This window comes from Emydura macquarii, unplaced genomic scaffold (assembly GCF_026122565.2).
Source record: "Emydura macquarii macquarii isolate MOO-44397 ecotype Brisbane River unplaced genomic scaffold, CSIRO-AGI_Emac_v2 contig_1477, whole genome shotgun sequence".
In the NCBI taxonomy this organism is placed as follows: Eukaryota; Metazoa; Chordata; order Testudines; family Chelidae; genus Emydura; species Emydura macquarii.
In genome coordinates this window covers 24,644,620-24,668,856 of record NW_027131614.1, presented here as the reverse complement: position 1 = coordinate 24,668,856, position 24,237 = coordinate 24,644,620, and the positions used below count along the sequence as shown (strand labels likewise).

Here is a 24,237-nt window from a genome sequence, read left to right as displayed (position 1 = left end):
AATATGATAAACATTTGTACTTCTGCAGATTCAGCAGAGTAAACGAACAATGCCAACCTGAATACAGCAAAACACTCCTCCTTAAGCTCTACCTTGACCTGCTTGAGTGAAATCTCAAAATTTTGGTGACTCTAAAACTAAGGAATAATTTACTCTACAGAATTACATTGATTTAGCACATTCTGTGCCTACTGTATGTTCACAGGTAGTCTGAAAATATGCTCAAACTTTTAATTCAGTAACTAGTATCAGAAGAATTTTCATAAACAGAACTTTGTATGAAAGACAGTGTTATGTTGTACATGAAACTAAGGTTGCTCTGTCTATAATGCGACAAATTGAAAATATGTATATTACATAGGGTGATAGTATGAAATCACCATAAAGTGTTAGAGATCTCAAGATCACTCGTTCAGTACAGAAATGAAAGTAAATAACACAAATTAGAAATGGATAAAAGCTATCACTATTGAGTCCATCTCTCACCCTTACAAGATACTGGCATCTTGATTTACATGTTTCAAGAACTTGGCTTCTGCCAGTTTCTTTGAAGGATTACCCCCCAGCTCAATAAAGCTGTCGGTCAGCCTACATTTTCATTTTATCGTTATTATCAGGAAAGACTTTTGTTCCATCATGAAAAATGATCAAATAACAAAGAAAACTAATCAGCTTTAGGCTTTGTATGTGAATAGAAAGGCAAAAAGGAAAGAACAAAAAATATACCTGCCAGTCTAAGGAAGGTTCTTTTACAAACACGTCCATAGTGCTGATCAGGAGGTCTGGGTCTGTGCGGTAGGCTCTTAGTGAATGTACCATCACACTGTACATGAGACCTGATTCTTTCATTGGCAACATCAGATTAATGAACTGGCGACTTAGACGAAAAGGCATCAACTCTGGCACTGGCAGAAACTACACAAAAACAAGGAAAAAGTGAAACTCATGAATAAAGAAACCATGAAACGGAAGGATTACAAACATACGTCTTCTGTCTGAGCCTTAAAACATAGTTGGCTACTGAACTGAAAATAGTGTGGAGCCCACTGAAACCAGAGTGCACTTGCATTGAAGTTATGACTAGGAATATTTGTCAGTAACTACAGTTAGAAAGCATGGATGAGCAAGGCCTCTCATTTTCAAAATACTGATATCAATATTCAAAACGTATTTTGCTATCTGCATGGAGCTGTAGAATTTATCAACCTAGTAAGTTGATGCTATTTGGAAAAAGATTCTGTTCTAATGATAACTAGAATCATTTGCTTAGCTTATCTTGCTTAATTTATTGTGTCAGGTATGAGAAACCATCAAATTCAGCACAAGTAAAATACTTTAAATTCCATACGAAAGATGAAGTAATTGATTGATCACCAGCCACTTAAGATACTGCCAGCCCCCAAAACATCCAGTAGGCAACAGAAAAGAATCAGAGGAAAAATACCTGCGTAGCTGAACCAAAAGCATGTCCAAAGTCTATTCCCACCATGCCACCTGTCTCCATATTAATCATGAAATTGGACAGATGTCTGTCTCCAATACCAAGAATCCAATGGCTGATGCACATTAGTGCATGAGAGCTGGCAAAATGGGATCGCAGAGACAGAAAGGCCTCAGGAGCTGTACTCATCTTAACAAAGGCTCTCCTTAACAAAAGCAAAAGTCAGATGTTGTGAAACAAACATGGATATAATTTTCATAAACAACACACAGTAACTGACAGTGTACTTACCTTAAAAGGTCTCCTGGAACACTGCTTTCCCTGTTTCTGAAAGACATGACTGTTTCCGTACGATTGGCTCTACTGCAAGTCAACAACAGAATGAACTAGTTATTGAAACTGCCCAATGAGAAGATACAAGACATAAGAGACCCTTGGTCCTTACATCAAGGCACTAACATTCTGTCTAACTCTGGAACTGTACCCATCAGATGGAGCGTGTCAGGGGAGAAAAGATGGCAAAATTTTGTTTGTTCATAGGAAGTTAGGTCTTTTCTATTTTCCAGGCAGCTGTTCCCAGAGTGAAATCTCCTAATTTATCAACCCAAAAGAACAGAATTCAATACAGTGGAAACCAGGGACAAGATAAAATAGATGGGATAAGAGTCAATGTTAATGCAGAAATAAAATCGAAATCTTAAAAATCCAATTGGACAATCCCGTCTGGGGGTCTCATTAGCATCTCTGCAATTTAAACCCCTCAGCAAGCACACAAAGAAAATAGATGAAATATCTATTAAAAAGCAATAGATGGAGGGAACATTCAAACAGCATGTCAATTTCAACAGTTTATAATCTGTCAAAAATGGGTAACTCAGAACCTAACTTTCATCACCCACAAAGATCAGTATTACAGCAGGCCAGGCCTATTCCATTTTGCAGAGGATTTTGAGATTTAAAAACTTGAGTTAGCTCCAGTTTGAAATAAAAGTTCAAAATTTTGAAATTCTCGGAGAGACAGAGGGTATGTCTACACAGCCAGGGCTGCAGGGGTCGATGCAGTGGGATCGATTGAGTGGGCTGTGAAGACCTGCTCAATTGATCCCAGAAGTGCTTTAGAGTTGACATGATTAATCCACCTCCTGAAACGAGTGAAGCTGCGTCGACTGAAGGGTGTCTCCTGTCAACGGAGCACAGTGTAGAGACGCTACAGTACAACAACGTAAGTTAGGAGATGCATATTGTGGCTTGCATATCTTCTATTGACCACAGGTGGCAGTGTAGACCAGGTCAGAATTACCATTCTCCACCCAGCTCCGCTGAAAGCCCTAGCTCTGGGGCAGACAATATGGTGCGATTTCCTGGAATTGGGGATCCTGGGCTTCCAGGCTTTCTGCTCCTATCAGTCCACTAGGAGGGCTGCCAAAGAGGCAGGTGGACAAGCTGGCAGAAAACAAGGCAGGCTTTTGCTGGAACCCTATCTGGTTGCTGGTGGAATTTCATCAAAATCGACAGTCTCATTGAATATTTTGGTTTAGATGATTCAGCAAATTCCACCAAAAATGTTTTGTCAATGTTTCTGACCAACTTTTTTCCTGAAAATTACATAATCATGAGACTTACTTGTACATAACCTTATAACGTGCAATGCCTTTCTCCTTCCCAGCCATCTTGGACAGCCAATCACGGTAGGTGATACAAGGTCCTTTTCGGCTGTGGACAAACAAATGGACTAGTGATTTATCTACATTTTTGTGTGTGCAAATTGCAAAAAAAAAAAAAAAAAAAAAAGTAACAAAATACAAAAAACCAATCAATCAAGTTAATTCAAAACAAATACTAGAGCCAGGCTTTCACCAATCACAGGGTTCTTTCATTCTTGAGCACTAGGTCATGATGCATAATCCCCCAAAGGGTTCAGAGAAGGCCCCGTACAGGGCTACTATATACACTAACTAACTTATTTACAGGGTACAAAGAAGGAAGCAAAACTATTATCTACAATGGACTATTGTTCTCAGAGGCCACAAATGCGAAGAGAGGTTTCCAACTTCAACCATGTGGCAAGAGGGAACTGAGGACGTGTCACCCCGCATGGCCTCTGATTACTTCACATGGAGCATGTGGTGACATAAGATGACCATGTGGGTCAACAGACACTGCTTCTGAAAAACTTCCAGCTCTGGTACATGTGCACTCGCATTTGGAATACATATAGGGACCATCACTCAAGGAAGAACTTATGTTGTGGTTCAGTAGATGGCATTTTCTCGGTACTGGGAGGAAGAAAAAACTGTGGTCAAAGGCCTACCACAGGGCTTCCTATTTGACCTTGGGCAAGTTGGGTCACTTCAGTGCATCAGTTTTCCCCCCATGTGTAAATCGGAGGTTAAGACTAATACTTCCTTATATTCTAGGGGAGTTTAGATGCCTAGTTTAATATTTGTAAGGGCCTGGAGGTCCTCTGATGGAAGAGGTGACAAGTATCACCATTACTGAGCCTATTACCCACACTGGTCCCTGAGGGGCAATGTGCTGTTGAAGATTCTGTCTTGTAAAGGGAATATGTAAAGCTGAAGTCCTGACATCTTGTAGTTAATGCAAATCTCAATCCTTTTTCATAGGGGAGAAGGGTGCTACCTTAGCTACCCTGGCCAAATTCTGTTCACATAATTGCATTTTGCCTGCTTAAATTGCTCCTGCAATTTTTTTTTTCTTCCTGTAATATCAGGTAATATTGCTGTAGCTGTTTAACAGCACATATGTTCCACCAAAGATATGACTTTAGTAGTGGGTGAAGTGATCCATACACATAACCTCCTCCCTTTCCTAGCATACAGGGGATATTCTGAGGTTAATTCATTAATGGTTTTGGAGGCTTTTGTTATGCTCAGATGGAATCTACTAGTAAAACGTGAAGTATTAGTATCCAGACTGATCTCACCAATGTCGTTAGTTGTCTTATCATGGGTCTTTGCCAGTCTATATATTTCTTTCTCACCCTCCTTCATTTCCAAGAAGAAAGTGTTTATCAGTGAGAACTAGATTAAGAGACAGTGAAAAAATTCCTTTGAAAAGCTTATGAATGGAGAGAATCCAAGAGAACCAAGGCATATGATAAAACCAACCCATGGCCTGGTGCCATCAGCCCTAGAAGATACAGAAGCAAAAGAAAGCTCTCTGCCTCAACAACATACCAGCAGAAGCATGTGGGAAAAAGTGGCACGAACATATTGATAACTGTTTAATTTCATCATGAGGACTGAGATGATGCCTGGTGCCTAAAAAAGAGCACATTAGTACCAATATTTAAGAGAAAAGGAGACATACAAGACTGTGGTAACTACCACAGCATTAAACTCATGATGCACACAATGAAAATCTGGGAGAAAATCAGGACAAGAGACTATGAAGAGAAGTAAAAGTCAGTGACCATCAGGTTAGTGTCGTGCTAGACAAATCAACAGTGGATACTACTTTTGCATTAAAACCGCCTGGAAAAATATAGAGAAAGAGGAAGACCCTGCACTTAGTATTCATCAATCTTGAGAAGGCTTAAGACCATGTTCTGAGAGCAGTCCTCTGGTGCTATATGAGAAATAGATACCTGAAGACTACTGTAGACTTGTTCAGGACATATACAAGGGTGCTGTTGCCAAAAAGCCCTGTAGAGAAACTGAACAGATTCTAGTAAAAGTTGGAATACAACAAGGTTTGGCATTAAGTCCCTTTTTGTTCACATTGGTGCTTGATGGACTTACAAAAAACATTCAGAGTGTAGCATCCTGGTATATTTGTGCAGATTATGTAGTGTTGTGGGAGAGAGCAAAGAAGATTTAAAGAAATGGAGTTGTGCATACTTAAAATAAATGGCATGAAAAAAATCAGCAGAAATCTGGTCTGTACATTTAATGACACCTTGCAGGAAGGCAATGAGACCAGGTCTAAAGGGCCAGCCACTACCAAAGGTACGGAAGTTCAAGTACCTAGATTCAATAGAACAGGATAAAAAGTGAACTCAGTGATGAGCTTATAAGTAATACAGGAAAGGGATAGACTAAATGGAGAGACGTGGGCAGAGTGATCTGTAATAGGAGAATGCCTATCAAATTGAAAAATAAGATCTGTACAACAGTAATTATGGCTGCACTTTTGTATGGCTCCAAACTCTGGGCGCTGAGGAAGAGACCTGGAATATGGTGGAAATTAAAACATTAAGATGAATGCTTGAAGTTGCAAAGATGGACCACGTATAGAATGAACAAAGTAGGGGAAGTGTGAAGATGGTACCATGTATAGAAAAGCTGAGGAAATCCAAGCTTGTATGGTGTGGATGTGTGCAAATATGATCAGAAGAATATATAGGAAACAAGGTGTTAAATTTAGAAGTGGAAGATAACATAAGGGTTGCAAGACCCAAAACTAGTTGAATGGATATCATGCAAGAGAATTTGATTAGCTGTTGAGTTTCCAAGAAATTGTTGCAAGACAGACTGGAATGGGAAAACAGTACTCGAAGAGTTAACTCATATAGTTGGGACTAAGGTTAGAAGAAGATTAGTATCCAGGCTGCATAATTGCTTTGCTTTCTGTAAAGCAGAGACAAGAAATTCCAAAGCCTCATATAATTATTTTAATTTTTTCCCCTTCCCTTAAACTGAAGTTTAGTCAGTGGGAATTCTCATTGGTATTTCCTTTGGGAATGCTGCTGTTCACCTCACCGAAGTATAGAAATAATTAATAAATAGTATTTACAACAATAAGCTTACATTTTAAATTAAACAGTTTTCACAAAGACATTAACATACATTTGTATGTATTTACCCTCCATGTTAAAATTCTTTCCTGCACGTTGTGATCCCTCCCCTGCAACTTTCCCATCACCCAGAATGGGATTTACATGACCCTTTTCTCATTTAAGGTACAAGCCCATCACAAAGCAATGAGCTAGGTGTTGGTAATGCACAGACTGTATAGGCGAACAGCAATTCTTACATGCTCAGTGATTACTCAACCACCCACTTGGGAAATGGAGAAAAATCCTTCATAGCTATAACTTCTATTGGAAAAGTCCCAAAGGATTGTTAACTTCATCTTGCACAAAACAGAAGACAAGCAGACGGGAGCACAGTTTAGTGTCTCAACTGAAGGACAACACCAGTAATTCAACTGATGTGTCAAGCTGGATGCGAGCCTTGGTATTGGACTTGATCCCACAGCCCTGGCTCAAAAAAAAGAGAGCTTGCAAATGCATCATGCCAATATTTAGACAGATCTAAACAAAACTGCGTATAGGGACAAAGCAGGTTAGTCAAAGTTATTCCTGAATTCCTAAAGCCTCACAAAGATAATAGAAATTGAAAAATTAGAGTTAATCTATGATTCTACAAACATTCATGCTTTGAAAACCAACAGCCAGGAGATAGAAAACTAGAACTTCTAAAATCCACTGTTCATACACAGGCAAAGTTTTTTTTAAACTCAAATAGACTTGTATTTCATGTAGTTAAAGGCAATATCCTCAATTACTGACTCACTGCTGAACACACAGTTTTCTACGTAGCTCTCTCTCCTTGCTGACCTAAGTCCACTTCCTGCTTGTTTAGAGTAAGAGATCAAAATCCTTCGCTTGTTAAATCATATTCTGTTGAAAAGGAAATGGTAATGATAATGTCACAGATCATTAAAAACTCTGTTTAAACAAGCTGGGTGGAGGATATGGATGACAGGTACAATGGTTATCATTAAACAGCTGCCAATTACTAATTTGGGTCAGGAAGTACTAAAGAGATTTTCAGTTTACAAATACTTTTTTTTATTTTACACAATTAAGCCTAAATTTTTCATCTGACAACCATTACTGGACTCTTTCTGACATTCTGTTTATTTCTGTTCACGTGGACAGTTAAACCCAGCGTTACCTGTGATAGTCATCTTTTTCCTCTTCAGACATGCTTTCCATAAGGAAATCCTTTAAGGTACAGGTATTTTCCAACCATTCAATCAACCCTAATCTGAGACAAAAAAAATCATGTGTGGGAACAAAACCTTCAGATTTTAACTGAAGAAGAGGAGCAATCTAAATAAAAAACAGCATGGTCTTGTTGATAGGACACAAGACTGGAACAAGACTGTGGGTTTTGTTCCCCACTCTGGCAAAAATCATTGGCTCGGGCAAGTCTCAAATTCTGTGCCTCATTTTCGTTTATCCTTAAAACAGGATAATTGTGTTTACCCACCTTTGGGACATGCTGTGAGGTCTAAATGCAGAAATTTTTTTACATAACTTCCAAGTTATAATTATAAACCCAAATATACTCCAAAAAATGAACTGCCAGACATGGCACTTTCAACTGATCTAAAAATATACTGTAAATGGTCTAAAATTTTCCTTTTTCATGTGATATCATATAAAAATTGCCAGAGCCAAAAAATTCCACACCAGCATTTGGCACAAAGAAATCCCACCTGCTAGCACAAAGCAGCTGTATGACTTTTGATGTGAGAATTTTTATCCCTAAATGACAGGAGTAAGAAGTGCCTTACCTGGTTGTCATGGGTATGACTTTGTAAGTTTTTATCTGCATGTTCCTTTGGCTACAGGCAGCATCCTGGGAAAGGATAATATTCATGACATCAAAGAGCTGCTCAATGCGCTGGTCTTGCCGGAGATCTTCACCGCCTTTGACTAGAAAAGGATGTTCCCGCTCATCACTGCCTCGGATGTTTATACGTTTTGGTTTCCTGATGGACTCCATTACTTTTATCTTGAAGGAGGAAAACAGCAAAACATTTTTGGCATAGATGAGAGCCTACATTACTGTGACCATCGGGGTTATCACTTAAACTCATGGGTCTCTTGCATTCTATGCACTATGATCATGTTGTTCTTGCACCACTAGCCTGATTTAATTTTACCAATTTAGAAAAGTGTAGACAATTCTATGGCCTGTGCAGAAAACACCCAACTGTCCATACAGAAAACACCTCAAACTAATATCAATATGTATCTAATGATGATATTATAATGGCCATCTAATGGATAAGATTAATCCTTTGTGCACAATTAGATATCTGCTCATGCACTGCTTCCCTCTCCCAAAAAAACAGTATACTGAAGCCATGTTTTTATATTAAAAGCCAAAAGGGATGTTGTCTTTAAAGTTGTTAACATACCCGTTCATCAAATCCAGAGATTTTTGCATGATATTCTGGCAATGGTTTACTTTTACCATCATACTGACCTGAAGAAAAAATAAAACAAAGAGGCATACAGTCTTCATTTAAATAGGGTTTCTCAAAAATCTTAGTTAATGAAGGCGTATTCAGCCTAATACTGCATCTTATTAAACTAGTAGATAACTAAGATTTAAAAAGTGAATATTTAAACAAATTTACAGTACAGTAACAAATTGTACAGTATTTCATTTTGTCATTCAGTGACAAGTATTTTTTTTTCACCTATGCCATTAGATTTTGGAACTCTTACTGCTTTCAGAGAGCAGACCTTATTCAAACTAGAATGCAAAGTGCATTAGATCTTAGTTCAAAACCTGTTGGGATCAAGGAGTTAGAAGCGACAGCATAAAAGTTCAATGATAATTTCTCAAAAGCAAAGACATTTTAAAATATAGCAGTAAGTACAGCTAAATTTAGTCTAAAGAAGAACCAAATCATGGTAGTTTGAGACAAGAAAGATTCCTCTGATCACAAAGTGCATCCTCCTGCAAGGGCAAGATACAGTGCCCACGGGGAGGATGTACCAGGGATAAAAATGAGAGGATTCTTGTACTTAGATAAAGAAGGGTGGAACTCAAGGGTAACTACTACTCTCACAAGAGTTCACCATCCATCAGCATTTCTGAAAGGGTAGCATACCAGGGATCTCCAGTTCGTTCCTCATGAATTCAGCTTTGAATTCACTCATCCAAGGTGAGCATTCTTTGAGATTTCCAGGTTCTTTCTGGTCTTTCATTTTTGACAGGAGAGAGAGTTCAATTCTGCTGAAGTCGACAGCCTTCATATCTAAAAGCTTTGAGCCGTCTTTTCCAAAATGACTGTTAAACTCCTTCCCAAAGGTCTGAAGTTGAAATTAATTTACAGTAAAGGAATTAAAAGTTCACTTCATACATAGAGGCACAGCACTGCATTTTTAGAGAATCGGTTTCATTTTAGTGGAGATTTGTTTTTGGAATCCTTGGACATAGCAATTAATTATTAAGCCAAGTCCTCTCTAACTTAAATTTTATTTATATAAATAGTTATTTAGGCTGTAAGCAACTGAGAAGTATGACCTATCATTTTATTTGTCTATAAAGTACCATGAAGATCTAGGACGCTAGTGGTTACTTACTCTAACTGAAGGTTCTTCGAGATGTGTGTTCCCTATCTGGATTCCAAACTTGGGTGCGCATGCGTGACATACACCAGATCTGTTCGTAGCAATGTTCATCAACCCATGCTGGTGTGTCGGCCTTGTGGTGCATCTGAGGTCTTATGAGGCTGCGTGGGTCAATGCGTCTCCAGGTTCTTCTTACTGACAGAGGGGAAGGAAGGTGGGATTGGAATCCAAATAGGGACCACACATCTTGAAGAACTTCCTGTTACAGTAAGTAAACTCCATTTCTTCTTCGAGTGCTGGTCCCTATGTGGATGCCAAACATGGGTACCGTAGAAGAAGTACTCAGCATGAAGGTGGGAGCGAGGGCTTGCCAGAAGTGAGAGTCTGTAGGACTGTGCAGCCAACTGCCGCATCCGCTGCTGCTGCTGGGTTTATGGCATAGTGAGTGGTGAAAGTGTGGGTAGAGGATCATGTGGCTGCTTTACAAATGTCCTGCCATAGAACATCCATGAGGAGGGCAGATGTGGTCCCTTGCGCCCGTGTGGAATGAGCAGTGACATTTGGCGGTGGAAATTGAAAATATTCCTTGATGCAACACAAGATCCACTTGAAGAGACAATGAAAGGAAAGGACACGGCCTCTGCAACATTCTGCAATGGTGAAGAAAAGCTTGGGCAGGCAAGATATGAAAATCACACATGCGCTGGAGGTAGAAAGCCAATGTTTGATGGACATTGAGGAAGTAAAGAGTCTGCTCCTTCTGTGCGGCTTGTGGTTTTGGATAGAAGGTTGGAAGGTGAATGGATTGGTTGAGATGAAATGGAGAGATTACCTTAGGTAGGAACTTGGGTGGAGTCGAAAGGACACCTTGTCCTTATGGAAGGCTATGAAGGGTGGGTCAGCCATCACAGCCGCCCGCTCACTAACCTGTTGGGCAGATGTGATTGCCACCAAGAAAATTACCTTTATGGAGAGGTGAGAGAGGGAGCAACTAGCCAGTGGTTCTAAGGACAGCTTGGTAAGTGCCAAGAGGATGAAGATCGGGTTACAGGGGCGGGTGGGTTTTTGGACCAAGGGAAAGGTGTTGAGGACACCATGGAGGAAACTGATTGAGGTAGGGTGGCTACAAGATGGAAAAACCCATGAACTCAAGAGGAAGGCACTAAAGCACCATTAGGTGGACCTGGATGGACGAGTGGGCAAGGTCTGACTGTCTAAGGTGGAGAAGGTAGTCAAGGATAGTGGGGATAGAGACTGGGTTGAGGGAATGACGGTGACAGGTCGCACACAGCATGAAGTGTTTCCACTTCACCTGGTAACATTCTCTAATGGATGGCTGCCTGCTATGCGAAAGCACAGTGTGTACTGGTGTTCAGCACATTATCTACTCATGAGCCCCTTCCAAATGCCAGGCCATGAGGTGAAGCAGTTCTGGGTTGGGCTGCCAGAGTCAGCCATGTTGCTGCGTGAGGAGATTTGAGAGAGGAGTAAGGCGAAATGGCAAGTAAACTGAGAGATGAAGAAGGTCAGTGAACCAATACAGGTGAGACCAGAAGGGAGCAGTGAGAATGAGGACTGCACAGGTGGGAGAGTGTTCTGGAGGTCGGGTGACCAAGAGAGGAGAAGCGCATCCCTGAGAGCCTTGTCTGGGAGCACCCCTGGAGCAAAAAAAGGGGAAGTTTGCAGTTGGTAGCAGTCACAAAGGTTAGGTCACAGCATGGCATGCCCCACTGATGAAAGATAGATCTGAGAGTGGGGTTGTAGAGCTCCCATTCATGGTTGTTGCAGAAGGAGCTATTGAGAGTGTCAGCAAGGGTATTATCGGTGCCCGAAAGATGGACTGCATGGAGCATTATGTCGTGCCTGAGGTATCAGTTCCAAAGATGAATGGCTTCCGTGCAAAGGGTAGGAGAGCGGGGTCCACTCTATTTATATAGATGACGTTCGTTATGTTGTTTGAGAGGAGCTACATATGACAGGATCGAAGGAAGGATAGGAACGCCTGATGTGAGACAGACTGCACGTAATTCCAGGATGTTTATGTGCATCCAGGCCTCTCTGAGGGACCATAGTCCTTGGGCATTGTGGCCCTCCAGATGAGCACCACATCCTATAACTGAAGCATCTATCGTGAGGGTGGTACTGGGCATGGGGGGATTGAAGAGGGTGCTGGCCATGACCTTGGCCGAGTCACACCACCAAGTGAAGGAAGTTAAAACTAAGGGGGAGAAGAAATACCCATTTGTGGAGGTGGTCCAATTGTGGGTTGCAGATGGCACACAGCCATAATTGAAAACCTCGCATGTGGAAGCATGCATGCAGGGTGACAGAGGTGCAAGGCCATCCTATGGCCTAGGAGGGGAGAGGCACTGTTGGAGATGCATGTGAGGGTTGTTTTGGAGTTGCACAATCAGGGAAGTGAGGGCTGTGAAGCGATCTGTCAGCAAAAAGGCCCATGCTAAAAGGAAGTTCAGTCAAGCTCCTATGAAAGAAAGTTTGCAGGTAAGTAGAAGACTTGACTTGTCCTTGCTGATGCAGATCCCTAGGCTTGCGAGGAGGGATCGTACAGTACGGATGGTGATCAAGAGGCATTCCCAGGATGACGCAATAGGAGCCAGTTGACTAGATATGGAAATGAGTGGACGAGACGTTTCATATAGGCTGTCACTTCTGCAAAGACTTTCATGAAGACATGTGGAGCGGTGGCTATTCTGAATGGGAGAATTCCAAACTGATAGTGTGAGTGGCCTACTGTGTAGCGAAAGAATTTGTGATGGGAGGGATGTATGTGCACATGAAAATAGGCGTCTTTCATATTGAGAGCCATGAACCAAGCTCTAGGGGAAAGACAGAGGAGAATCTGGGAAAGTGTAACAATGTGGAATTGGAACTTGCAGATTAATTGGTTTAGAGCCCAGAGGTCTAAAATGGGGTGAAGACTGCCCCCTTTCTTTGATATGAGGAAGTAGAGGGAGTAAAATCCATGGCCATGATATTAGCGTGGAACATTGCACCCTTCCAGAGGAGAGTGTGTTGTGATGTGTCTCCCGTTGTTGCACAGGTGAGAGTGATGAGGGAGAAAGGAAAGAATCTTTATGAGGTAACCCCAGTGTGAGGTCTAACAACCAGTGATCGGTAGTAATCTTGGTCCAATTGTAGGCAAATTGGGCAAGACGGCCCCCAAAGATGACTGGAGGGACCACAGGAAATGGGAAGGGTGATTTGTGGGTCTCAAGGTAGGAGTCAAAATTGATGTTTGGATTGGCATTGCGGGAAGGAAGAAGAAACAGACAAGGTAGTAGCAGCAGGGTATCGAGGCCATTGCGGGCGTTGATGGCGGCGTGGTTGATCCTGCTGACATGAGGGTAAGGTTGGTAGGCAGGGTGAGGAGCATACTGGGGTCGGAAAGAGGACCGGTACTGGCAGCAGGTTGGGGCTGGTGTATAAAGACCCAAGAACCGCAGAGTAGTGCAAGAGTCCTTGAGTGAGTGCAGACTCTCGTCAATTTTATCACTGAAAAGTTTTTGATTATCGAAGGGGAGGTCCTCCACTGTGGTCTGTGCCTTCCTCAGGAACAGCTTCCCAGGGTCTGTAGCTGCTGAGTACCACATCTGAGACCAGTGAGCGGGATACTATGTTTGCTGTATCCACCATGGCCTGAAGGGTGACCTTAGCCACCAACTCACCTTTCTCAATCAAAGACTGGAACTCAGACTGTTTGTCTTCCGGAAGAGAGACCTGAAAGTCTGCCAGTTTGGTGTATGTGCAGAAGTTGTACTTCGCCAGTATAGCCTGGTAACTGGCTATGCGAAATTGAAGGCCCACCGAAGTTTAGACCTTGCGACCCATTAGGTCAAGTTCTTGGCCACTCAATCCAACGGGGTTGACTTGAAGTGTTGTTGTCTAGTACACTCTGATACCTGGACCACCAACAAATTGGGTGGTGGGTGTGTGAACAGAAAAACTATCTTTTGCCAGGATAAAGTATCCACGTTCTGCTCTTTTAGGTGTTGGCACACAGGACACAGGGGCATGGCAGACCGCTTGAGGTGATTGGAGAAGCACATTGTGTATATGGAGAGTGGTGGGCAAGGGTCACGCCAGTTGCAGGATGTCAGGAACTCGTGCTGGGGGTTTTCTATGTGCTCTGCCAGTAAATTAAGGTCCCTTGCTATATGTTGGAGCAGGTCCTGGTATTGGCCATGATCATCCAGGGAAGAAAGAGAGGGCAGAATGAATGCCTCGTTCGGCGAGGAAATCACTGCTGTGCAGATCAGTAGTTCCGTTAGTAGTAATTCCAGATTGGTAGTTCCAGTGGTACTGATGGTGCCAGCAATGCAGTATCTCAGGGTTCCTCAAACCGAGAAAGGATCAGTATAGACTGGTGAAGGGTGGTGGTGAGGCAACAATGGTGCCCTATGGCCACTGTATGGGTTCCAGTGAGGCCAAGTGTATGGCTCTGCCAGAGCCAGTGGGCCGCAATGGTACCAGAACCATGCATTGAGGGTGGGTCCATATGCTGGTGCATGGGACAGGCGTCACTGCTCCAGGCTGTAGAAGCATGCCAGTGAAAGGGCAGTGTCCTGCTCCAAAGACCACTCCAAATCAGAGGATTGGTCCAGAAATGGTTGTGCTGTTGGAACGGCTGGGGCCAGTGTGGAGCAGCTCTTGCAAGGACGTGCTTGCTTGTTGTTCTGATGCAAAGAGGAGCAACTCGAGGCACTGACTTAGTAAAAGCGGCTCAACCACCAGTGATGGAGGGTATACGGTATTTGACAGTCCGGGACATGGTGGGGAACTGGCGTATGGTACAAGAAGTTCATCCGTAGGGGTCAGCGGAGACAGGCAGCCAGGAGTGCGGGATTTCTGATGGTGCCAGCGGTGTAGGCAGTAGTCAAGGATGACATTGCTTGGTCTCAACAGTGCTGCGACTTGTGCTCCGTCTGACACTTCTTGGGTGGAGGAGCAGTTGAGTCGTTGCTTGACTTCTCACCTGACATGGCATGACTCAGGGAGGCAATGCTGCATTTCGAGGCAGTCACTCTCGGAGAGCTGCCCTTATGCCCAGGAACTGTGCTCTTATGAATGTGGTGCCAGAGCAGAGGATGCTGCACTGGACGGAGTCAGTGAAGCATTCACCAACAGTGAGGCTGAACGCTCTGGTGGATCCGCCAGCATGCCAGTGGAGTGCACATGTGGGCACATTGCTTCCTCCATGAGGTGTTTTTGGAGTTAGAGATATCGAGCTGCATGAGCCCATGGTGGGAAGGATTGACAGAGAGAGCAGCAGGTGACGACGTGGGCTTCACCCAAAACAACAGAGACAATACTGGTGCTCATCGCTCCAAGAGAAGAAGCGTGGACAAGACGCACAGCTTTTAAAAGCCGACTTCTCAGGGCATAGTCCCTGTAAGCGGGTGGGATGCCTTGCATGGGGTAAAAGGACGATTGCTACTAAATTCTAAACAATTGCCAACTTCCAACTACTAAAAAATAGTTAAAACTGTTTTAAATTATATACAAGAATGCTAAAAGTCTATCAATACGTAGATAGGAAGAAGATTCCGACTCTAGGCATGTGGCGGTAAGAGGGAACTGGAGAAGTATCGACCCGCGCAGTCTCATAAAACCTCAGATGTACCACATGGCTGATGCCTGATATGCACGTGGGTCAGGGAACGCTGCTATAAACAGTTCCGGCTCTGGCGCATGGCACACATACGCACTCATGTTTGGAATCCACATAGAGACCAGCACTCAAAGAAGAATAAAGAAATAAAATGAACTTTCAAGGGCAATTACATTCTTATTCCCATGGAGACTGTGAAATGAGGATTAACAGAAAAGTTCACACTATGGCATCTGATTAATATTCTAAAGTGGCTCAGACAACTTTTCAAGTATTTTTTCCTATCATTTTAGTTTTAGTTGAAAGGTTTTTTGGCTTTAATTTTAGTTCTCTTTCCTGTTGGCTAATAGATTCATATACTCTAAAGCCAGAAGGGACCATTGCAGTTGTCTAGTCTAACCTTCTGTATAGCATAGGCCATAGACCTTCCCCAAAATAATTGCTAGAGCATATCTTTTAGAAAAACGTCCAATCTTGATTTTAAAATTCAGTGATGGAGAATCCATCACAACTCTTGGTAAATTATTCCAGGGATTAATTACTTGGTAAAAAATGTACACCCTGTTTCCATTCTAAACTTCTAGCTTCAACTTCCAGCCATTGGAACATGTTATATCTTTTTCTGCTAGACTGAAGAGTCCATTATTAAATATTTGTTCCCCACTGCAATCAAGTCACCCCTTAACCTTCTCTTTGTTAAGCTAAATAGATTGAGCTCCTTGAGTTGTATCACTACAATATCCTTCTTGAATTGTGGGCACCACAACTGGACACAGTATTCCAGCAGCAGTCACATCAATGCCAAAAACAGAGGTAAAATAACCTCTCTGCTCCTCCTTGAGATTCCCTTATTTATCTATCTATCACAGGATCCCATTAATTCACATTAATTCTTTCAGCCACAGCATCACACAGGGGGCTCATGTTCAGCTGATTATCCATGCCCACCCTCAAATCTTTTTTCAGAGTCAGAGTTCACCATTCTGCGATTATGGCCTACATTCTTTGTTCCCAGATGTACACATTTACATTTAGCCATATTAAAATGCATATTGTTTTGCTTGCACCCAGTTAACTAAGTGATTTAGATTTCTCTGTATCGGTGACCTGTCCTCTTCATTATTTACAACTCTCCCATTTTTTGTTTCATCTGCAAACTTTATCAAGTGATTTTATGTTTTCTTCCAGGTCATTTAAATATCACTCACAATGGCTGCACTGAATAGAAGATACTGTATGATGAGTGGCCCACTTTAAAGATCTGAACACAGCTATTTTATTATACACAGTCACTTGGTAAAAAATAGGCTGGGCTGCACACAAGTAAAACAAGTTCCATTGAAGACAAGATCAATGTTGAGTATGTGTTGTGCTGCACGTTTAGTAAAATTTATGATTAAAAAGCCCCCTTGGTTTTGTGTGTTCTTGAAATAAATCAGAATACTTTTAATTTTGAAAGAAATTAGTTAAACTAGAGAGGACTTGGCTTAATTAATTGCAATGTCCAATGATTCCAAAACCAAATCCACTAATCCCATTAGAATGAAACTGCTTCTCTAAAAATGGAAATCATCAGCATGTTTAACATTAAAAAACAAAAGCCGCCGCCACCCCCCCCCCCCCACACACTACATACACCCACACCAACTTTTCCTCCTCCATTCGTTTGTCATTGAGTGCTCAGATATTTCAGGATCCCCTGCAGAGCCACAGCCATCAAAAAGGTGAATGAATGAAACTGTCCACTTGGTGCTCTAAGGATGCCAGAGTACCACACAAGTATATAGGCAGAAAGTTTTGGGTAGGGACAGAGGCAAATGCATTGGTGTGTAAGCTGGGGGAATGGGTGAACAAGTATAAACATTCTACGTTGCAGAGAAGTCAGGAAGTGTAAACTGAACTGTAACAAAACGAAATCATCACAACTTAACTGATTAACAAGTATTAAAAGGCCCAGTCCTGCAGCCCTAATTAATTCATGTAAATGAGGACTGCAGGATGGGCCAGAACCTCCTATCTGATTGATACTGTCCTTTTAACTTTCCAGTATACCCTTCCCATCCCACTACATACCAACAGTGTTCTGTATCATTGAGATGAGATTTCATACACACCTGAATAAATCTCCTTCTGAACAACCCAAGACCTGGAGCCTGTAAATCTCCTAAGTTTCTGTACATTCCTTCATACATTTTCTTAAGGTTATTTTTATTTCTCTGAGTTTTTCCCAACTCATTTTTGACATCCTCAATCCAGTCCTGTAAATACAGAGAGAAGGGTTTGAGTACTGAGGAAAATAATTAACACACTCTCTTTTGTAACCCAGTCAGATGGTATTAGGTTTACTAATGATGTGAACTAGAATTAAAAAGTCTGCTACAATCATTTTAGAGCAAGCTGAAAACTACAGCAGTGCTATATAAAATGCAGTTTCTTATAGTTTACTATTTATTATGTTTGTTACAGTAGTGCCAGGAGGCCAACTTGAGTACAGTGCCCCATTGTGCTAGGCACTTTACAAATACAGAATAAGACAGTCCCTAACCTAAAGAGTTTACACTCTAAATATGTAAGACAGACATTAGTAGGGATAAAGAGCATATCAGACAAGCAGAATGAACAATGTGATGATTGTAAACATTATGTCCTACCATATCATCTGCTTTTGTTTTGTTATTTAAATCCTTTCAGTGGGGTTATATCAGGAGGGGATTAGCTAAATGAAGAGTGAAAGGGAGGGAGCAGGAAGGGTTAGATATAGCGAGGAAGGGGAGAACAGCTGACAAGAGGGAGAGAACATTAGAGTGAAAACTGCAGAAAGCACTCTGATGACATCATCTGTGTCGATCAATCCCTGTCCAAACTTCTTTCTGCAACTGCTCTGCCAGTATCACTCTGGCTGGCTCCTCTCTGCATTCTCTCTCTCAAAGGCCACATAGGTGAGGAGTTCCTACTTACCTTAAAGAGCATCACAGGGTTGGAAAGCTGTTCGAGGGCATGCACAAAATCTTGAATCACTCCTCCTCTGTCTAACTTACTCTTTATCCTGTGAAAGAATAGATCATCAGAACTGGGCAACAAAAGCTGCCATCAGCATATTCTTGTCTGGTCTGCACATGAATACTTTCTATGTCACGGGTGGGCAAAATACCATCCGCGGCCTGGATCCGGTCTGTCAAACATTTTGGTTCAGCCCGCCATGACTCCGGGCAATCAGGGCCATCCCTAGGGGTGCGTGGGCTCTCGCCAGGTCCCGGTGCAAAGCCAGGGTGCAGCCACCCGCTTCATGCCCGGTCCCAGTGGGAAGCCCACGATGACTTATCCGGCCCGCGACTCACCAATTCATAGAGTGACCCGTCTGCAAAAATTATTGCCCACCCCTGTTCTATGTGCAAAACTTGTACAAATAGAATTCTATAGGACTCAGGCAAGAGGGACTTGAGGATGGGAATTCTCAGGCTACACAGAAACAACAGTGGAACCACTTCATGGCCTCTAATGTATTTTGTCTGTCTGTCTGTCTCTCTGTGCAACTTATCTTTTAGTAGTTGCTAAGAATCTCTTGTGAAAACAACAATATTTTGAACTGGGTACAGCAGTTGGCACTAACAAGACTGTATACATCCAGCACATGCCACTGAAGCTATGTGCAGGTTATTTATTCTGAGAAGTGTGGACCTTTGCCTTCTTGTCTCAAACTAAGAAATAATGCAAAAATCATGAGAAATTAAAAAAAAACCCAAAGGGAGACATACAGTAATATTAATTTTATAATTACAATTAATATTAATAATATCACACAAGGGCTGTGTGATAACCCATTGGAGAAGGTTAGGCATCACAATGATATTGTGGTCAACTCCTAAAACAGCTCCTGCCCCACCAACAGATGGTGGTGGAAAGTGATGCTAGGGAGACAGATAGCTCAGGATCCTAGAATAAGAGAACTGCGCTTGTTAAACAATAGGAGCAACATTCCCAAAGGGAAGTCCGGGCACTCACCTCACTGCTTTTTTTGATGTACAAGGATAGCTTTTAAAATTTGTTGCATTATTTTCTAATTAACAAGTGTTTTTGCTTGTTTTTTTACATATGAAAGATCAGAAACATCAGGGCCTCACTTTCCTCTCTTTGCTGAAGGATCTTGGTAAACATTAACAGACATAAATAGTGATGTAACTGGAGACTGAGTTGTGGATTTCCCTCAACTCCAACCCAGCAGACAAGGAAGAATGACAGAAATATCTACTAAATCTCACTATGATTTTGCACCTGAAACTTTATATTTCAAAGGAGTAGGAAAAGGCAATTTTTTCTGGCGCTTTATAGGTCAGCACCTCTAAAAATAATCTAGCCACTTACTTAAGTACCTAAACATGGATGTAAGTGCCTAATTTTAGGCACCCATTTTAAAAAAGTTAGCCTATGTATCTGTTTTTCCATGCCTTTTAACCAAACACAGTATACACCAGAATCTAATATTTTCTATGATTTTCACCAACTATCATTTCCATTAAAATCTTATAGATTTGTAAGCAACATTTCAAATACCACCTTGCTACAAACTCCTTGTTCTTGTGGCCAGTTGCAGTGTCTTTGAAGGAATAGCTTTCACTGCTGATCATGAAGGGATAGATGATTGCCTGTGGATAGTTATTTGCAATCTCTTCTACAGTATGTTGCACAGCTATTGCTTCTTCTTTGTCAAGCACTGCCATCAACTGGCTAATCCAACCAATGAACTGCCAACAGGGAACTGATGAAATCTGCAAAACACAGCCAGTGTTTTCACCTTCTATAAATATAAAATCCTGAATATGAGCAAAAGCAAACAAAACTACTCTGTGTTCCAAGTCAGCAGGCAGAAACACATGGAAAAATAGAGAATGTTAATTAGATTTCACAGATCATCCCCTACTAAAACAATCATTTTCAGTCCTTGGTAAGTGTTCATCTGCAAACATTTGTCTCACTGGCTGAGCCAAGTGAGGCCCTACACTCAACTTGATGGCATTTCTGTGTCTGTTTGGATGTAACACAATAACATTTGCATGATGCATATGATCAATTCTAAACTTTCAGGGAATGTTCCAGGCCATCAATGGACAGAATCCTATTGATTTTGGGGAAATCTGGAAAACAAGAGGGAGGAAATGGGGGACAAAGAGGTCCTGGCACCTGGTTAGCCCACACAGCAGCTTTAACCAGGTCTGTGCTTGATGGCAGCCCATTAACACCTTCCGGCATCACAACATGCCCTCATCTTAGCTCTACCCTTCACCCCAATGGAATTTAAAATGTTGGCATCCTAAATGACTTATCCAGACAGAAAAGAAATAATAATAATGGGCCCCTAAGGAGTGGCTTTTATTTTTGTGGAGTCTGTTAGCTAGAACATTAGACCATTAGAACATTGTGGGTGGAGTCTGTTAGCTAGAACAGACTTCACCCACAATGTTCTAATGGGTAGAGCCCTGCAAATTCATGGATATCTGCTTTATATGTTTGCGGATCCAAATTTTTTTTATCTAGAGCCCAGCAAATGTGGAGATCCACAGACCATGTTTGCAGCTCAGATGCAGATAGAAATTTTGTATCCACGGGACTCTACTAATGGGGAATTCATTACCATCACAATTCTTAGGTTGTGTCTACACCAACTGGCTACAGCAGCACAACTATGGTGCTGCAATAGCCATGGTATCATTGACGGAAGGGTGTTTGCTGTCAATGTAGTTAATCCATCTCTCTCAGAATTCTTCCATCAATATACTTGAGTCTACAGTGGGGGTTAGGCTGAGCTAACTGTGTTGCACTGGGTGCAAAATTTTTCAGACCCTTGAGCGATGAAGCTAGGTTGACCTATGTTTTAGGTGTAGACCAAGTCTTAGTCTTCCAGTCTTAGTTTCCACAGCTACATTCTTAGCTCAGCGGGACAGCCAAGCTGCAATTCTGTCCCCATGATGCCTTCTCAGAAGGACCTTGTGTCAATACACTGCCCCCCAATCTGTAAGCACTAGCATCTGAATTCAGTTAAAAAAGGGTTTTGAAACGTGTTAACACTGCAGAAACTATACCGGCATAGCTATGCCAGAATAAACTATAGCAGACATAGCCTACACTGATGGAAGAGGTTTTTCTCATTGGTGTAGGAACACCAACTCCCCGAACAAAGTCTGCTTCTGTCAACAGAAACATTCTTCCATCAAACAGCTATATCAACGCTGGGGGACTAGGTCAGCATAGCTATGTGTATATGGGGTGTTTTTTCCACACCCCTGATGGACTCAACGATGTTGATAGAACTTTTTCAGTGTAGACCAAGATAGGAGCAGTCACAAGAGAAGGTGCGGAAGGGGCGTCAAACAGAGTTCCTGGCACAGGAGAGAAAGGGGATTGTCATACAGAGCACCTGGCATGGGGGAAAAAGGGGTTATAAGGAGTCCTTGAAAGGAGGAGGATAGAAAGCTTATGGCGGAAAAGGATGCAAGGAGCCCCTGTGTGCGCAAAGCACTTGGCTGACAGAAATAAAAAGTATAGCTCCCTAGTCTTACATCTTCATTAACCAACTCAGCTGTTGACTCAGTAAAAAGTGCACTGAAACAAGTTCCCAACATTCCATTAAACTAACATACAGATTTACACAATAATCCAAAATTCAATTTTAAGTAAAGGGATTCTGTTTGGTTCAACAATAATTTGGTTTACAATCAACTTTGCTGTCCAAGGAATGGAAGTAACTAACCTCTCGTGCCATTAGGCCTAGTGTCTCTGCTGGATATCTTTCTATTATTTGCAGCAGCCTGGGAAATTTTAGCCTGGCATCTTTGGAATTCAGTTTTAAAGCTTTTATCATTTTCTCCACTACTATGGCTGGGAATGTCTGCAGATCCTGAGCACTGATATCTGCCAAGAAACATTAAACAAAAATTATCAGAAACACCATCTTTTTTTCATCCCTTTGATCATCTAAAACATTCATCTTTATTTTTAATTGTATTAAATGCTTTCTGGGTCCTCTGTAGGCAATATTAATTTTTTAAAATTTGTTGTTTCCCATTTGAAGACTTGTTTGAACTGCACGCACCACTAATATGTGTATTTTTGGACTGCAAGGATTAGCTTTTACAAGAGGCTGCATCACCACCAGTATCTTGCCCATTAGCACTGTTATGATCTGTGAAGGAACAAGAGGAGCATCTGCTGGATAGGACGCATATCCCACCAGTAAGATGGAGCCCTCATGACTCACTAATGATGAAGCCAGAAGCAGCTGTCAGACAGAATAAAAATGATGTAAACAACATCAAAGTTGAGGACAATTTGTTTGCATTTAAATTCAAGCCATATAATCTTCTGGGATTTCAGGAACAGGATGAAACCCTGATGTATTTTAGGTAAATTCACAACAGGAATTACTCCCTTGGAATTAAACACCACTTGTTATAACCATTTGACCCAATTAATTCTTCTTCCATGTACAAGAGTATTTTCTTTTTAAATGGCCATCCCTTGCCTTTGCATTTTGACTGTTCTCTATTGGCACTCTCCAATCTGAAATTTGGATAACAGCAGGATGGGAAGTCCTGGCAAATATTTTGATTTCTGACTCACCAGATGAACCTTCTTCCTCTTTATGGAGATGCTTGTCACAGAAATCAACCAAAGTCATGTAAGCATCTATGATTCCAGTCAGGTCTACGTGCTCCATAGAGTGAGACTGCACCTCTTCTTCAGCCTTCCTCACTGCAGTGCTGAAGTACTGGAAAGCCCTCTTGTTAAGACCTGCTAGCACCTGAAATTCAACCATAAGTGGAAACCATAACAACAAACAGATTTCAGCAACTAGTTCATGGTGAATAGTTTATTCAACAAATTTAGCCTCTTTTTCTATTTGCAAATGAACTGTAAGCACGTATTTGTCAAATACTTTGTGAACAGTTCTTGATCTGTAGATCATTCTTGTTTGCAAGTATTCAATATTTGAAATTTGAGCTGCATTAAATGCACAGATCACGTGGTATTATTTCTGTTCCCTTATTGGATAGACAAAAATATTAGAATGGGGTTCCAATGCAATCACATTTACTGGTTTAAAATTCACTTTCTGTGAACATTCTCTACAATTTGCTGTTTCCAAGCCTGTAAACTAATTCGATAGATTATTTGCAAAAAGTTAGTATGAAAGAGCCACAAACAGTAGAAAAAAATTAATTTTTTTAGTTTGAATAAACATTCATGAGAAAAAGTGGGGGATTTTTGTTTGGTTGGTTAAAAAGCTCTTCGCCCAGTTCTAGTTTTAACCTTTATTTATATACCTTTTGCATTTTTTCTGTTATGAGAATTAAGGCACAATGTGGTCATCCCAGATTTTGCTAGTACAATGGAAGTACTGAAAAAAAAACATTTTACAAAGATATGTAAATCCTGCATACAGATTCTGTCATCTACCAATGCTGTCACCCTTCTTGTCTGAAATATGCCAGCTGTTGCAATATTCAGCAATACCAACCAATAGTTTAGGAACAGCTAGTGAAAAATACTGTATCCAATTACAAACTACACTGTGTATTTTTTGGACAGTCCCAGGATACAATCCTTTTGGCTAGAAGCAGGCAGGAGAATTAATATGATCATGGATCCCGCATTAAAAATTACTTCCTAGAACTGTATTTTGTGATATAGCCCATCGTCTTGGAAACATTGCAACTCATGAAAAGCTTGGTTCTCTAGAGCAGTGCTTGTAGCAAAATGATTCATATTGCTTAGAGAGAAGAGCAAACTGCCTCCAGGGACTGAAGCTTGGCTGAGCGACTTGGCTGACCT

At 41.5% G+C, this 24,237-nt stretch overlaps 1 protein-coding gene and 1 long non-coding RNA gene across 5 annotated transcripts in view; one reads left to right on the top strand and one right to left on the bottom strand.

Annotated features, from left to right (window-relative positions):
- LOC137156771 (uncharacterized) overlaps window positions 1-16,811 on the top strand; it is a 28,046-nt gene extending 11,235 nt beyond the window's left edge. The window contains exon 5 of one of the 2 annotated variants that reach the window (XR_010920880.1): window positions 16,600-16,811. This is a non-coding gene — a long non-coding RNA (uncharacterized lncRNA). Of the gene's footprint in view, window positions 1-8,044; window positions 10,285-16,599 lie in introns of those variants that run through there. The other variant, XR_010920881.1, reaches the window with a different exon arrangement.
- The window catches only part of PRKDC (protein kinase, DNA-activated, catalytic subunit), a 173,304-nt gene that overhangs the window by 8,566 nt on the left and 140,501 nt on the right, over window positions 1-24,237 (bottom strand). For 2 of the 3 annotated variants that reach the window (XM_067553799.1, XM_067553801.1), the window contains 13 exons: window positions 23,026-23,206; window positions 22,157-22,317; window positions 19,966-20,177; window positions 18,370-18,457; window positions 17,526-17,669; window positions 9,320-9,521; window positions 8,618-8,685; window positions 7,988-8,208; window positions 7,363-7,455; window positions 3,065-3,154; window positions 1,733-1,804; window positions 1,445-1,646; window positions 727-915 (listed from right to left, as the gene is read on the bottom strand). In XM_067553799.1, coding sequence (XP_067409900.1) covers window positions 727-915; window positions 1,445-1,646; window positions 1,733-1,804; window positions 3,065-3,154; window positions 7,363-7,455; window positions 7,988-8,208; window positions 8,618-8,685; window positions 9,320-9,521; window positions 17,526-17,669; window positions 18,370-18,457; window positions 19,966-20,177; window positions 22,157-22,317; window positions 23,026-23,206 — 1,923 coding nt within the window. Of the gene's footprint in view, window positions 1-726; window positions 916-1,444; window positions 1,647-1,732; window positions 1,805-3,064; window positions 3,155-7,362; window positions 7,456-7,987; window positions 8,209-8,617; window positions 8,686-9,319; window positions 9,522-17,525; window positions 17,670-18,369; window positions 18,458-19,965; window positions 20,178-22,156; window positions 22,318-23,025; window positions 23,207-24,237 lie in introns of those variants that run through there. The other variant, XM_067553800.1, reaches the window with a different exon arrangement.